Raw genomic sequence first — 12138 nt, 5'->3', positions numbered from 1 at the left:
TATACAGCCCACACTCGTCTCTACACCAACCCTTGTCCAACTCTTTGCCTAGGGTTCCCTTCTTTTCATTCCCTCTAGAAAAATTCTGCCAGTTCAAATACTATGTATTGTTTGAACTTTTTTAAGTACCACTTCTCTAGGTAACTTTCTTGGTTTCTGACAAATATCTATAATCTCTTCTTCCATAACTCCCATAATATTTCATCAGAGTGCTATGTTCCTTTCAGTTTTGAATTTTGCATTATTTTGAACGATACATGATTTATCTTTCTTATTGGGACAAAATTGCTGTGGAGATATAGCACTTGAATAGTAGTAGTAAAGTATCTTGTACATATTATACATACATGTAATTTATACATATTTGTTAAATAAATAAATGATGGCCACAAGAATAAATTTTTACTAGAATTATAGGAATTTAACAGACTGTTAAAGGAAAAGTACTTGACAGTTTTGAGCATTATGAAAGAGTATTGTGAGCACTAAAAGGAAAGTGAAAGTTTCAGTTTTACTGCAAAATTACAAACAGGAAAAATAAATTAGACATCTTAGAAAAAGTCAGTCTTACACAGAGGGAATGAATAACAGATAGTGCTGTAGCTGAAATGGTTCTGGTTAACTCTGGGTATATCAACCCACTGCTCCTAATAAAGTGTGGTAGGCCTTGAGGTATAGATTGAGCTTGATTTGTAGGTTTTTTTTATTTCAGGAAAGTATCATGATGGTCTTAGAGTATTCAGCATTTCCTTCATTCTAGAAGTCCAAGCATCCCATATAGATACACACAGTTTCACAGTTCTCTAGTATTTCCTAGTCTGTTGTAACATGGAAGAGATATAGGTAATGAAGTGAGTAAATGTCAATATTTTAGAGGAGGACACTAGTGACATTTTGCCTCAGGTAGTTCTTTGTCATGGAGGGTCTGTCTGGTGCATGGTACGATGCTCATCTGTATTCCTGGCTTCTACTCATAAGATGCCAGAGATATCACTTCTACCTCTCCCCTACACTGTAACAACCAAAAGTGTCTCCAGACATTGTCAAATGTCCTTGGGGGGGCAAAATCATCCCTAACTGAGAGCCACTATCTCAGAGTAAACTCTAAAGTGGTTTCACAAAGGTGAACTGGTACATAATTTTCTTTAGTATTAATGTAATTAGCAAGAGATCTTTACAAGGGTGCTAAACAAATTGTTCGGAAAACTTTATGTAATACAATTGCTATAAAGAATCACAACTCTTTCATCTGTAAAATATTTAAAAGTTTCTAAATTCTCCTTGACAAAAATTTTCTGTGGGAATATTTCTTTGTTGTTCGTGGAGGAGAGGAATATGGATGAGAAGGATATATTGTAATGAAACATTGAAGTAGCTTAAGGTGCACAACATAATTATTCAGTATATGTATCTATTGCAAAATGATTACCATAATGGTTAGTTAATATCCATCACCTCACATAATTACAATTTTTTTCTTGTGATAAGAACTTTTAAGATCTACTCTCTCAGCAACTTTTATTTATTTATTTTTTGTGGTACGCGAGCCTCTCACTGTTGTGGCCTCTCCCATTGCGGAGCACAGGCTCCGGACACGCAGGCTCAGCGGCCATGGCTCATGGGCCCAGCCGCTCCGCGGCATGTGGGATCTTCCCGGACTGGGGCACGAACCCGCGTCCCCTTCATCGGCAGGCGGACTCTCAACCACTGCGCTACCAGGGAAGCCCTCTCAGCAACTTTTAAATATACACTACAGTATTATTAATTGTAGTCACCATGATGTACATTACATCCCAGAAATTATTAATCTTATTATTGTAAGTTTGTACCTTTTAAGCACCTTCACCCAAAGAATATTTTCATCTGTTAGAGAGGAAAAGGATGTGAGAGGCAGATGTGAGAGAGTTAAAAAAGAAAGAAAGGGAGGGTGGGAGGTAGGAAGGAAGGGAGGGAAGGAGGAAGGAAAGGAGGGTGGAAGGAAGGAAGGAAGGAAGGGAGGAAGGAAGGAAGGGAAAGAGAAACAGGTAGACTGACAGGTTATGCATAGAACTCGGAAACATTGTCAGATATGTTTTAAAACTTGCAGATCATATAGAGCAAAAGCAACTCTTAGGCCAGGTTCCAATTCATCCAGCTGGAGAAAGAGTTGGTTTTGAAGATGAATAGAGGACACAGAGCTTATTACCAAAAGCATCAATCTCTCTTGTAGTCTAAAAGAGAACAGGAAACAAAGTTATTGAGGAGTGACTAAGGTCAGGAAAAAGAGATTCAAACTGCCTGAGGTGATTTATGATTGTGTAACTAGAGTGAGTTACTTCTCTGAGCCTTAGTTTCATGTTCTGTACGATAGGTCAACAACAGAACCTACATTATATGCTGTATGAAAGAATTCAATGAGCCAGTGCATACAGAGCATTTACAATAATGACTTACTTGCCAAGTATTTTATCAGTGTTTATAATTATTAGAAGATAGCTGTGACAAATAAATTTGATTTTATAACACACTAGTGGTCCTAACCAGTAGTGGGGAAAAATTACAAAAAGTCATTCTTCATTCATTTATCCAACAAATATTTAACTGAAGTCTAGGAGTTATTCTAGGACTGAGGATAAACCAGTGAACAAAATAGAAATAATCTCTGCTCTGATGAGCTTACTTTTCTAAGAATATGCTAAGCACTCAGTAGCATTGTTTATGAAAACTAACACGTGAGATTTAGGTGTTACAATGTGAAAAAGTATACTATGTTATAGTGTTTTAATGTAGCAATTCTAGTGAGACAATGGATAGAAATGAGTAATAGTACTGTGCCTTGCATGTTTTAAGACCTATAAAACTGTTAAATGAATCATTTGGGAGTGCTCATAGGAAATGATTTTTGTGGACAAATAAAATTGTCAAGATAACACTTTCCACCCAAAGATCCACATGCCATGAGCAATGCAAATCACTACTGCTTTAAGCTATAAACCATCTTTGTTCCCCCAATATATTATACACTGTGGAATGATACAGTAAACTAATATTAGATATTCATTTATAGTTGCTTCTCTTATATTAGCAATTTGGCCATCACCATCATAACGGGCTAGATGTTACTTTTATATAAGTTTAAATTTCTGTTGTATTTCTTTGATTACAGAATACGTTTTTTTTTTTTTATTGGTAAGATGTTGACTTAAAACTTATTTTTATTTACCTACCTACAAAACCCTTAGAGATGAATAAATATTGTTGAACCACTGACACTAAGTGTTTTCATAGCTGTGCTTGCCGATTGTCCATTAGGTGATTTAATAGTAGTTTCATCACAGATCTTTTCAGTTCTCTAAAATCTTTGTTAAAAATACGGAAAATCCATTCCCCTGTATCAATATCTTTACTTTGATTCAAATACTGAATCATTCAAATAAGATAGGAGGTGTCTTTACTTCCCAAGTTCATAAAGCTTTTAAAATTTTGAATAATAACTTTAAAAACCAATTTTTTTTTTTTTTTTTTTTTTTTTTTTTTTTGCGGTACGCGGGCCTTTCACTGTTGTGGCCTCTCCCGTTGCGGAGCACAGGCTCCGGACGCGCATGCTCAGCGGCCATGGCTCACGGGCCCAGCCGCTCCGCGGCATGTGGGATCTTCCCGGACCGGGGCACGAATCCGTGTCCCCTGCATCGGCAGGCGGACTCTCAACCACTGCGCCACCAGGAAAGCCCTAATCTATCTCTTGAAAGTACTTGTGCTTCTTTATAAATTAGCCCCAGAATTTGTCAGATAAGTAAAATAAATAAACCCATACTTTTAAAAAGTGTGGTTTTTTTCCACATCTTATTAATTTTAAAGATGGACTCTAAAGAATAATATTTTTCCTACAAAAAGAAACCTTGGAGAGGAAACATGATGCTTTTAAAGTATCTGCATATTTTGCCTGTTAGTAAGTAGTGAAAAATTATTTGTAGATGAATGACCATATCCCTATTTTTATATGCTTGTGCAAAACTTCCTCATTTGCTTGCATTTTGAGAGAAATAGGAAATATTCATATAGTCATCTAATCTTTAAAGAACTCTTACAACATATCAAGTATTTTGTTAGGATCTGACAACACACAATCGAATAGGTTAAGGTCTGCGATTTTGAATGCTCAAAATCTGGTGAATGAAGCAGACATGTAAAAAAAAATACATATTTTACTAAGTGCAGTGTTTTATAATAGCAGTATATATCCTGAAATATTTAAATCTAATTATTTACTGTTCCCTTTCATTCATATGTGTGTATATATAGCAACATTATAAACATTACATATTATATGTTATAAATATTATACTCCTGTGTACCTAAATTTATATTCAATAAATATGATGTTGTTAAAGTTGACTTATTTGAAGACATTTTAAAACAAACATGGAAATTATTAGTTTGTAAAAATAAAAATCTGAGTTTAACATATAGGATAAAGCAAGTGTGAATTAATAGTGGTAATGATAATGCATTTTTACGAACCGCCCCTTTTCTTTTCTGTTTAATTGGTACAATATGATACATTATACTAGTAATTTAAAAACAGAATATCATCCACATCCACAAAGTACTGAAGAAAAAGAGAACAAGTGCCATTCTGTTTTGTGAAGAAGTAGAGCAAGGTGAAATGCAACTTATATTGCACCTAGACTGGAAAATAGAGAGATCATTTCCAAATCAAGTGTGGGATTACTATATAAGTAAACTTTGGTTAAAAAAATATTCCCCATCCTTTTTAATGAAAAACTACAACCAAGAAGAAAATCTACAAATAACTTATATATGGACGGGGCAAAAAAAAATGTAATTCTTAATAGTAACTTGGCAGACATGCATTGAAAGGTTTGGATATGTGGTATTTACTTTCTGACTCCTATTCACATCTGGATTAGTAAAAATATTAATAGAATAATATATGCATAAATTTGAAGATTATTTTATAAAATTATTATCTACTGTGCATTGTGCTGTTCCTGAAAAATTCCCCATTCATTTTGATATATAAATAATACAGAAAAATGTGTTTACCTTGGGGGTTGCAGTTATTAAAATAAATATTTTGAAGAAATCCTGGAAATTGAAGATTCTTAAAATTAACTCAGTTTTTGAGATGAGTACAGGTTTTTTGTTGTTTTTTTTTTTGGTTTTGTCTTTTTGTTGGTTGAGATATCTCAGTAAGAATAGGAGTTCTACATTAATCTAATGGTATTTCTAGAATGTTATTGATAATTTGATAACAGTGCTTGATCAGCCCCCTTATGGATACAATAAAGTGATTAATGAAAATATAATAGGAATAGTAATGATAGAGATCTTTATTATTAGTAAAATCTATTAAAGCCCAAATTATTTCCTGTTATTAAAAACAATTGATACATATATCCACTCTTTTTTAGATTTCCTTCCCATTAACATAACATTGTAAAGCAACTATACTCCAATAAAAATTAACTTAAAAAATAAAATAAAATATTTTGACTTTTAGGCCATGTAAAATGTTACATATTCAAAATGTTATTTTAAAGTAAACACTGTGGCAGGGGGAGATAAATCAGAAGCTTGGGATGAACACACAGATACTACTATATATGAGATAGATAAGCAACAAGGATCTACTTACTGTATAGCACCGGGAACTCTACTTAATATTCTGTGATAACCTATATGAGAAAAGAATCTAAAAAAGAATGAATATATGTATATGTATAACTGAATCACTTTGCTGTACACCTGAAACTAACACAACGTTGTAAATCAACTATACTCCAATAAAATAAAAAATTTCAAAGTATATCTTCTCAAGTTTGGGATAATATCACATTACTGTAGTTTTGATGTAAAAAAAATGTAATTTTGTGTACATTGCTAACGTCGTATGTTTAAAGACGAATGCTGACATTTCATGGAACTGTAAACTAGAATTTTGACTGATTATATAAATAATCTCTTCACAATTGAGTGCTTCCCCTGTCAAAATCAGATGAGGAGAGAAAAGTTATTTATGCGGTATATGCATTAAAAAACAAATTGCCGGGCTTCCCTGGTGGCACAGTGGTTGAGAGTCCGCCTGCCGATGCAGGGGACATGGGTTCGTGCCCTGGTCCGGGAAGATCCCACATCCCGCGGAGCGGCTGGGCCCGTGAGCCATGGCCACTGAGCCTGCGCGTCCGGAGCCTGTGCTCTGCAATGGGAGAGGCCACAACAGTGAGAGGCCCGCGTACCACAAACAAAATTAAAAAATTAAAAAAAAATTGCCATTTGTATAATCATGGAAAGTTGTTATCTAATATTATCTAATGCAGAAAATTTATACCAGGAAGAGAATCAGCAGTAGACATTTAATTAAATTAAATATGTGTAAGAATAAAACTCAATGTAAGGTTTGTGACATGAGCATTTAATATTAATTTTACATACAAATGCAGGCCCCAACAAAATTTCAATTAAGCAGTTTTTAATATTTTAAAATTAATGTATTAAAATGATAATAAGAAAATAAAAAAAATAGAGTGTTCCCCCATTTAATTATTTATTAAGCACAGATTTTGTATAAAGCACTATGCTAGACACTGAGGACACAGAAATGCCTTTTAAAAATTATACAGAGATGAAAAAGAGAACATGCAGCAGAGATATATGACCAAATGTGAGGGTAATGAATGATTGCCCTCAGCAAATATTTGAGTTAAGATTTAAAAGAGTTAAAAAGGCAAAGGATCCCCCCAAAATGGAGCATTTCAGACAGTTTGTATAAAGTTAAAAAACATATTCATTAAAGTACCCGAAAGAAAGTATAATTACCTGGAATTCAAAGAATGAATTGAGTGTTACAAGGCATGAGAGTAAAGACCTGTGTAGATCGTATAGGACTTAAAGACTATGCTGATTATTTTTCTTTTAATCCTAAGAGAAAAGATTTACCATGCAAGGTTTTAACCAGAAAATTGATGTCATCAGATTTAGAGGTGTAAAAAGCTGACATGGTGGAGGCCATTCACTTTTGCGGTAGACTAAATGAAAGAAAGGTTGTGGAGATATAAAAAAGCAACGAGTAGATTTCAAAATTATTTAGGAAATAAGTCAACCAAACTTGATGATTAATTGATTGATTATAGAAAAGATAAGGGAACAGGAGGTGTCTGGTGTATGTAGCTGGATGGAGGCTGGTGGTATTTATAGAACTAGAAATTGCTGGAAGAAGAACATATCAGGGGAGAATGTGTCAGTCAGTGGGAGACTTTGAGTTCCTTTTGGACATACTGAGTGTGCCATGTCTTTTCAACATCCAACTGGACATGTCAAATAGGCGTTGCATATACATGAGTGTAGCTTGTGGTACAGAACTGCTCTAGGATATAAACCTGGGAGTGGTTAATGAGTAGATAGAAACTGCAGAGATGGGTGTGGCTAAAAGGACCTAGAGAATTATGTGAGAACAGATTGTGAATCCCATTCTTGGTGACCTCAATATTTAAAGGTTAAATACAAGAAGACATCCCAACAGAATATGAGAAAGAGTAGCCAGAGATATATGTGGAATCAGATATATGTGTATCTATCAGTGTGTGTGTGTGTGTGTGTGTGTGTGTGTGTGTGTGTGTGTGTGTGTTTGTGAGGGGTGGGAGGGTTGAGTGTTAAAAAAAAAACCTAGGGAAGATAATTCTTAGGAACAAAGACTCATCAACATATTGAGTAATTCAGAAATAAAATAACAGTATTGTATTATATGACTTGATTTTGGTAACCTAGAGGTCTTCCTAAAAGTTTCACAGAAATACATGCTAAGCATATTATCTGCTTTTGCACTTGCTTATAATTCAAATTCTGTGTTCTGGATCTAAAGGGAATGCTGAACCATGCTTCAGGGGACCATATGTTATATAAAATAATAAATTACTTGAACAGGCAGAACTGTGTATTTTACTTCACTGAGGCAGATACTGGGGGTGACTTGCCGATATCCCTTTGGCACACACCATTTCTGTGCACCGAGTAGACCAGGGGTGCCAGGGAAATAACACCTGCATCCCCACCCCAGCAATCCTCAACCGAACACCAATGAGTATTGGTCAATATTCCCTAAATACTCCTCTCCCTTGCCCATCAAGCGAGGTGACTCAGAGGCAAGCCCTACATTGTCTGAGTTCCACAGCAGGATTGCATGCAGCTGCCCACAGGGTAATCTGCTCAATAACACACGCTTGATTGACTTCCTTCCCTTCCTATCTCACTTCCCAGTGCTCCCTGTGGTCACTCCCCATAAAAGAAATACCCCAGGGTCTGTTTGTAAGGATTCTATATTTGTCAGGGTTCTATAGAGAAAAAGAACTAATGGGATTTGTTACAAAGGTGCAGATTCCAAGATCTGCAGGCTGAGTCTGCAAGCTAGAGACCCAGAAGAGCTGATGACTTAGTTCCAGTCTGAGTCTAAAGGCCTGAGAAACCGGAAGAGATGATGTTATAGTTCCAGTCTGAAAGTCAGCAGGCTCAAGACCCAGATGTTTCAGTTTGATCTGAAGACAGGAAAAAGGCTGATGTGCCAGCTCAGTTGCCATCAGACAGGAATACTCTCCTATTTGTGTGAGGGTCAGCCTTTTTGTTCTATTCAGGCCTTCAACTTATCAGATAAGCCTCACCCATATTAGGGAGAGGAATCTGCTTTACTCAGTCCACTGATTTAAATGTTAATCGTTTCCCAAAACACTCTTACTAGAATTCCCCAAATAATGAATTTTGGACCAAATATCTGGGTACCGCATAGTGTAGTGAAGTTGACATGTAAAATTAATCATCACAGATAAACAACACAACTCTCTTCCCCAACATCACACTTTTCTGATCTTTCTTCTGCCACCTTTTTCTCTAGAATTGAAGCTTTATTTTCTATGTCAGGATGAAATTAAATTTTGCTATATGTATATATGGTCAAAATTTAAAAGATGATAGCCCTCATTTTCCCAGAATCATTCTGGTTCACACTTGTTATTCTATATAATTAATATTTTCTCTTCACTTTTAAAAGTGTTCTACTTGGAAGACAAAATTATATGATCATCATGTTAACTGATTCCATAAATGTGATGATGGTAATGAAATTAGTGAAGTATATTTCAGTCCTTTATTAAATTATTTTTTTCTACTGGTTAAAAATATGACAATATATTTCATATTTCTTCAAATTAATTTTTCTTCCTGGGTTATTTTATACTACAATTTTTTACCATGATGTACATGGAATGCCTATTTGTAAATGGGATATTATTGTTGATTATCTTGAATGTATTTTTTTCTTTAAAGGATTGAGAAAGAATGCATTTGAAAAGTATAAATAATTTATAAGTGGGATACAAGGCCTTCCACAGGATCTTGTTTATTGTTCTATATATGACAAATCTGCATAATATTTTCCTGAAATAAGGTAACTAAACTAAAAATTATACAATTGATTGATACTTATTTAATTGGCTTCAAAGTCAGAGAATGACTATAACCTCAGGGTAGTTCAGTTCTTCTATCACAACTAAGGGAAGGGTGAGAATAATTGTGACCCCCCCCCCGGAGCATTCAGAGCCTATTTTGTTTATTGTTGAGGATATGGAAACAAGAGGAGGAGACAGTTCCATGTTGACTGCGAGCCACAAAAAACCAGCACTAGCAAGGTGTCATAAAGGAATGAGCCTGTTTACACTGTCTCTGTTTTTAGTTTATTTTCCAGTTTTTCCATGTAATATGTATCTCTGTGTTGATTAAACAATATTACATGGCATAAAATTAGAAATATAAATGTCTCAAAGTATTTTTGCATCTTCTTCCATGATTTTATTGTTAAATGGAAATAACTTCATAACAATTATGTTGTAGCATATATAACAAAATGTTAACTTTTAATAACATTCTAAATAACTATTTCAGATGATTTGCTAACTGTGCTTTAAAGCAAACAGCATGTGCTAAGTGCAGCATTACTGCATTTTCAAAAAGATTCTGCATAATGCTTGTGAGACAGTAGTTGATCTCAAGTTCTTTGTGGGTTCCTTATTGTGAGTCCCTGGTATTCCTGCAACAATGAAAGTGTTGTTATTCAAATGCACATAAACGTGTTCAGTCCATAATAATAATATGCATAGCCATCTATAAATAGGTGAAGAAACAATTGTATGAAATGCTTGATATTCCTCTGAACCACTTTTTGCAATTTCACTTTTAAATTCAGATTTCAGAAATAATACCACAGTGGTGCTCATAAGATATTCAGATATTTTTGTAAGCTTTTCCTGGACAGGATGGTAGCTTCTTAAAATTGCAGACCCTGTTTCACTAAATCTATATAAATATACACAATTGTATAAATATATACAATTACAAGAAATGGCCTGAACATATATATAGTTTTATATGTGTGTAATGACCTTTTTTAATATTACTTTTTCTTTTCTCCTAGATACACCATCAGTTAAGATTATACCATCCACTCCTTTTCCACAAGAAGGACAGCCTTTAATTTTGACTTGTGAATCCAAAGGAAAACCACTGTAAGTGATTTAATGAGCAATACAATTTTTTACTTTTCTTGTATCCTGCTTTGATTGCAGTCTTTAACTGCAGAAATCCACTATTTTTGTCTTTTCTTGGTGGGCAAAGTGATCTCAGAACAGAAAACCCCCTGAACCATGTCTTCATTAAGTGTTTGTGGAAGATTGGTCTTGTATTTTGTCATCTAGTGAAGTTTCTGGGGAGGTTTCCAACTGTGATTTTTTTGTTCTTTTTCTTTCTTTCTTTCTTTTTTTTTTTTTTCTACTAAGATATTTCAACCTGAAAGGAGTATAGGCTTAATCAGTCACTGTTTTTACATCATCAGATTGTAAACGTTACACATGCCGAACTTCTCTCATGAAAACTTTGAAAATATTGAATCCTCAAAATATGCCCAAGTTTTAAAGTTACATGCGAAATCATTTTCCTAAGGGGGATCAAATCTACACCTCTAGTGTAGCCCCTGAGACATAATTTGTGAATGTGATATGTTTGGAGGTAGTGTGAATGAAAAGGGTCACAGACTCCACATTTTCTATTATAAAGCGATTTCATTGTTAGAATGATGAGTTCTAACATCACTTCAACCCTAAAATTTTACTTTTTGACATTCATGTTTATAAACAGCTAACTCATAGAAAATCTATATTTAATAGAGAATTCAAGTATGGAGTATCCAAATAAGGATTATTTCATTGGAAGTGATTTGATCTTTCTGTAGTAGCATTCTACGTGGAGCTGAAAGTCACTTATTTGATCTTTTTAGAAGCTTCCAATTGATTTGCATTTCTGTTTAAATTTTAATGGGAGGCATTTAATTGTTCTCTATACATAATTATATGGGATAGCTTTTGAGCAAATCAAATTTAATTACTAAAAAATTGTTTCTAATAACATTTGTTATTTAAGTGTAGATTTCATATTATCACATGAGGAATTTTTCTCTAGTAATTTTAATACAGAAGCCTGAAATTTCAACTTCCTTAATTGTATTGTCTTATACTTTTTAACACACTAAGTGAACTCATACTTTCTTTATCACCATATTGTTATTTTAGAACTGTTCTCTCTTCCAGTAATTATTTTCTAGAGATTTAAAATATACTGACTTAAAGAGCATTTTGTAAATTTTTTCTATCTTTTAAGAAAAGATAAGAAAATTTAAGGCATTTTAGACCTTGAAAGGAGCAAATTTTTTCAAAGTAGCTTTACTACATATATCCTATACAATTCACTTTTATAGTTCTTACCCTCTGATAAGTTTAAGTTGCTTATAGAAAACATTTTTCAACTGCAGTGCGCTATCAAAATGTGACAGTGCATTTCAGTACTACAGTTTCAACAGAGCTTTTGGCTGTAAGATCAGTACTTTAACTAAGAAAGAAGTGTAATAGACTCTAGTCAGCTTTAGACATACTTAAATCCAGTTTCTTTCCTCCCGATGTTGTATATCTAATACCAGCGCTTCTTTCCTAACTTTCCCTTCTATTTCCACTCCTGTTCCCTTTGCTTATTATTTTCCAACTCTGTCTGTTCCTCTTTCCCCACCCCCCCACCCCGCCCTTAGCTTCCATTTCTCCTTATAAC

General features: G+C 34.2%; 1 protein-coding gene across 7 annotated transcripts in view; it reads left to right on the top strand.

Annotated features, from left to right (window-relative positions):
* The window catches only part of CADM2 (cell adhesion molecule 2), a 1061913-nt gene that overhangs the window by 952177 nt on the left and 97598 nt on the right, over positions 1 to 12138 (top strand). For all 7 annotated transcript variants that reach the window (XM_082654785.1, XM_082654783.1, XM_082654786.1 and 4 more), the window contains one exon: positions 10460 to 10550. In XM_082654785.1, the coding sequence (XP_082510911.1) occupies positions 10460 to 10550 (91 nt within the window). The remainder of the gene's footprint in view (positions 1 to 10459; positions 10551 to 12138) is intronic.

Source organism: Grampus griseus (assembly GCF_964374135.1).
Source record: "Grampus griseus genome assembly, chromosome: 5".
In the NCBI taxonomy this organism is placed as follows: Eukaryota; Metazoa; Chordata; class Mammalia; order Artiodactyla; family Delphinidae; genus Grampus; species Grampus griseus.
The sequence above is the reverse complement of the archived record's forward strand: the minus strand, read 5'-3'. Positions and strand labels throughout refer to the sequence as shown.